General features: G+C 47.8%; 1 protein-coding gene across 1 annotated transcript; it reads left to right on the forward strand.

Annotated features, from left to right (window-relative positions):
- Positions 1-1,331: 1,331 nt before the first annotated feature.
- On the forward strand, positions 1,332-3,034 carry LOC123648167 (tyrosine-protein kinase Blk-like). Its single transcript, XM_045565882.1, is given in 2 exon segments — positions 1,332-1,367; positions 2,183-3,034. Coding segments are annotated over 2 exon segments (888 nt in total).
- Positions 3,035-3,869: the final 835 nt, after the last annotated feature.

Here is a 3,869-nt window from a genome sequence, read left to right on the forward strand (position 1 = left end):
TCTCTGCATCCTTAAGCCTATGATGCTTTTCGCAGAGAAAACTTTACTGAGGCCCAGGTAACTTGGTATTTCCCATCCCTAGCACCAGAGCCTTTGAAGATACGATTGTTTTTAGTATTATTTCACCATCCTTTCAACAGAGTTTGAGGAACGGGAGCACTATTCAACCTTTAGCGTATGAATCCTTCTTCGGAGATGAGATAATTTTCTGGGGTGGCAAGTGCAGGGCCTCTGTCAGTCCAGGGTCTGTTGGACTAGTGCCAGACATGAGAAGTGCGCCTTTGTGTGAGAGGTGAATAGTGTGGATCCTGTTTCAGTCTAAAGACTGAAACAGGATCCGCGCTTTTCACTGTTCCTTTCAGAATCATTGGCTTCATCAGCTAGTAAGGGCGATTCCTTCTGCAGAGCAATCGAAGGCCAGGGAAAGTAACTCGATCTGCCCAAGAGGTGTGTGGCACAACTTTTGAAGAACCGCCAGGTTGAAAACTATTTGGTATTTTTCCGTAGCACTTTTTCACCATGATCGTCATAAGGTTGGTCTCTGCATCCTTAAGCATAGGACAGTTTTCAGAGAGAAAAGCATGCTGAGGCCCAGGAAACTTGGCATTTCCAATAGTTGGTTTTAGAGACTGTAAAGAAAGTGTTCTTTTAAGTCTTATTCCACTGTGGTTTCACCATGATTTTCAGAACCAGAGCAGCTTTCATGCATTAGCAGAAGGATCCTTCCTGGTAGTTGAGGTTTCTGTGTGGGTTGTAAGTGCGGGGCGTCTGTCAGTCCTGTGTTTCATTTGTTGATCTCCAGAGTTGGTAAGTGCATAGTTGCGTGAGATGGGAAAAGTGTGCATCACGCTTCAGATTTCATCCTGACTCTTTTGAAATAACCAGTATGTTGGTAATTATTGGCCATTTCCATAGCGGTTTGCACCATAATAGTGATACAGTTGGTCTCTGCATCCCTAAGGCTATGATGCTTTTCCCAGAGAAAACTCTACTGAGGCCCAGGTATCTTGGTATTTCCCATACCTGGCAACACAGCCTTTGAAGATACGATTGTTTTCAGTATTATTTCACCATCCTTTCACCACTGTTTGAGGAACGGGAGCATTTTTCAACCCTTAGCGTAAGAATCCTTCTTTGGAGATGAGATATTTTTCTGGGGTGGCAAGTGCAGGGCCTCTGTCAGTCCTGGGTCTGTTGGACTGGCGCCAGACATGAGAAGCGTGCCTTTGTGTGAGAGGTGACTAGTGCAGATCCTGTTTCAGTCTAAAGACTGAAACAGGATCTGCACTTTTCACCGTTCTTTTCACAATCATTTGATTCATCAGATAGGAATGGCGATTCCTTATCCAGACCAAAGGAAGGCTAGGGCAAAGTAACTCGATCATTCCAAGAGGTGTGTGGAACAACTTTTGAAATAACCGCTAGGTTGAGAACTATTTGGTATTTTTTCCGTAGCACTTTTCACCGTAATTGTCATAAGGTTGGTCTCTGCATTCTTCAGCATACGATAGTTTTCACAGACAAAAGCATGCTGAGGCCCAGTAAACTTGGAATTTCCAATAGTTGGTACTAGAGACTATGCAGGATGTGTTATTTTAGGTATTATTCCACTGTGGTTTCACCATTATTTTCAGAAGCAGAGCAGGTTTCACGCATTAGCGTAACAATCCTTTCTCTTGGTTGAGATTTCAATGCGGGGTGTAAGTCCAGGGCTTCTGTCAGTCCTGTGTTTGATTTGTTTACCTCCAGAGTTGGTAAGCGCATATTTGCGTGAGATGGGAAAATGTGGATCGTGCTTCCGGTTTCATCCTGACACTTTTGAAATATCCAGTATATTGGTAATTATTTGCCGTTTCCGTAGCGTTTTTCACTGTAATAGTGATAAGGTTGGTCTCAGCATCCTTAAGCCTATGATGCTTTTCACAGAGAAAACACTACTGAGGCCCAGGTAACTTGGTATTTCCCATCCCTGGCACCAGAGCCTTTGAAGATACGATTGTTTTCAGTATTATTTCACCATCCTTTCACCACTGTTTCAAGAACGGGAGCACTTTTCAACCGTTAGCGTAGGAATCCTTCTTTGGAGGTGAGATATTTTTCTGGGGTATCAAGTGCAGGGCCTCTGTCTGTCCTGCGTTTTTTGGACTAGCCCAGACATGAGAAGTGTGCCTTTGTGTGAGAGGCCGGCTCGTTTCTCATCAGAGAGAGTGAAACCAGCAAAGGTGGCTTCTCCCTGTCTGTGAAGGATGTCACTGCCCAAGGGGAAATAGTTAAGCACTATAAGATCCCCTCCCTGTAGCAAGGGGGCTACTACATCTCCCCCCGGGTCACCTTCCCCTCACTCCAGGCCCTGGTGCAGCACTACTGCAAGAAAGGGGATGGTTTGTGCCAGAGGCTGACCATTCCCTGCGTGAGCCTGTCTCCTCCAAACCCCTGGGCCCAGGACGAGTGGGAGATCCCCCGGCAGTCTCTCAGGCTGGTCAGGAAACTCGGATCGGGGCAGTTTGGCGAAGTCTGGATGGGCTACTACAGAAACAATGTGAAGGTGGCCATCAAGACTCTGAAGGAGGGAACGATGTCTCCGGAATCCTTCCTGGGCCAGGCCAACCTGATGAAGACTCTGCAGCACGAGAGGCTGGTCCGGCTCTACGCCATGGTCACCAAGGAGCCCATGTATATTGTCACCGAGTACATGGCCAGAGGGTGCCTGCTGGACTTCCTGAAGACAGACGACGGTGGCAGACTGTCAATCCCGAGACTGATTGACATGTCAGCCCAGATCGCCGAAGGGATGGCGTACATCGAGCACATGAATTCTATCCACCGCGACCTACGGGCGGCCAACATCCTGGTGTCTGAGACCTTGTGTTGCAAAGTCTCTGACTTCAGTTTGGCCAGGATCATCGACAGTGAATACACTGCCCAGGAGGGTGAGCAGAGCCCCACAACTGCAGGGGAGACCTTGGGCCTTACCTCCCCGACTCCCCAAAGCCTCTTGACATTACATGGTATGGCCCCGTGTGCAGAGACCTGAGAGCACTGTGGTTTCTACAATTCTAGACCGGCATTTCCCTAACTGTGTTCAGCAGAGTAGTAATGCCCCCAGACTTCCCACTGAGGAATGGCTTTAGGATAAGGTCAGTTTTGAGAAACTGCAGTTCATCCCCCTTCCTGCCTTGGGGATTCCCAATGCACATCAGCATAAAGGCACTGAGAAGTCCTGCAGCCAAGAAACAATTCACATTCACCTCACCTGGTGTCTCCTGAACTAGCTTCAGCCCCCAATACTATTTCCACCTGGATCCTATTAATCTCCTGCAGAACTAGGCTTTCACAGAGCACACTTTGGGAAACACAGCTCAAATGTGCGAGCAGCGAACATTACACCTGAATTAGGGTCTGCACAGAGCTCTGAGTTTTCTCTGCTAATATAACTGAGGTACAAGTTGACTACACAAGAGGATCTGAGGGGTCAAATACATTTGCCTGAGAGCAAGCAAGATTCGCCAAGCATATGAATCAGCTGTGCAGAAGGGTAGATGCGGCTGGTTCCCTGGGGAACTTCAGGCTGGCTGGGCCACTGAGAGAGCCCGGCAAGAGGAGGGAGTGCCAATTGAGCCCTGTGTTCTCCTGGGAACGGTGACCAGGCCCACCGCTGTCACAGGGCCCATGGGGCATCAGGATGCAAGTCCTTCTTCATCGTGACTCTAGGTGGCCCAGGAATAAAACAAAAAAAAAAAAAAAAAAAGACTGAAACAGGATCTGCACTTTTCACCGTTCCTTTCAGACCATTTGATTCATCAGCTAGAAACGGCGATTCCTTCTCGAGACCAATCTAAGCCTGGGCCAAAGTAACTGGATCTTTCCAA

This window comes from Lemur catta, chromosome 12, assembly GCF_020740605.2.
Source record: "Lemur catta isolate mLemCat1 chromosome 12, mLemCat1.pri, whole genome shotgun sequence".
In the NCBI taxonomy this organism is placed as follows: Eukaryota; Metazoa; Chordata; class Mammalia; order Primates; family Lemuridae; genus Lemur; species Lemur catta.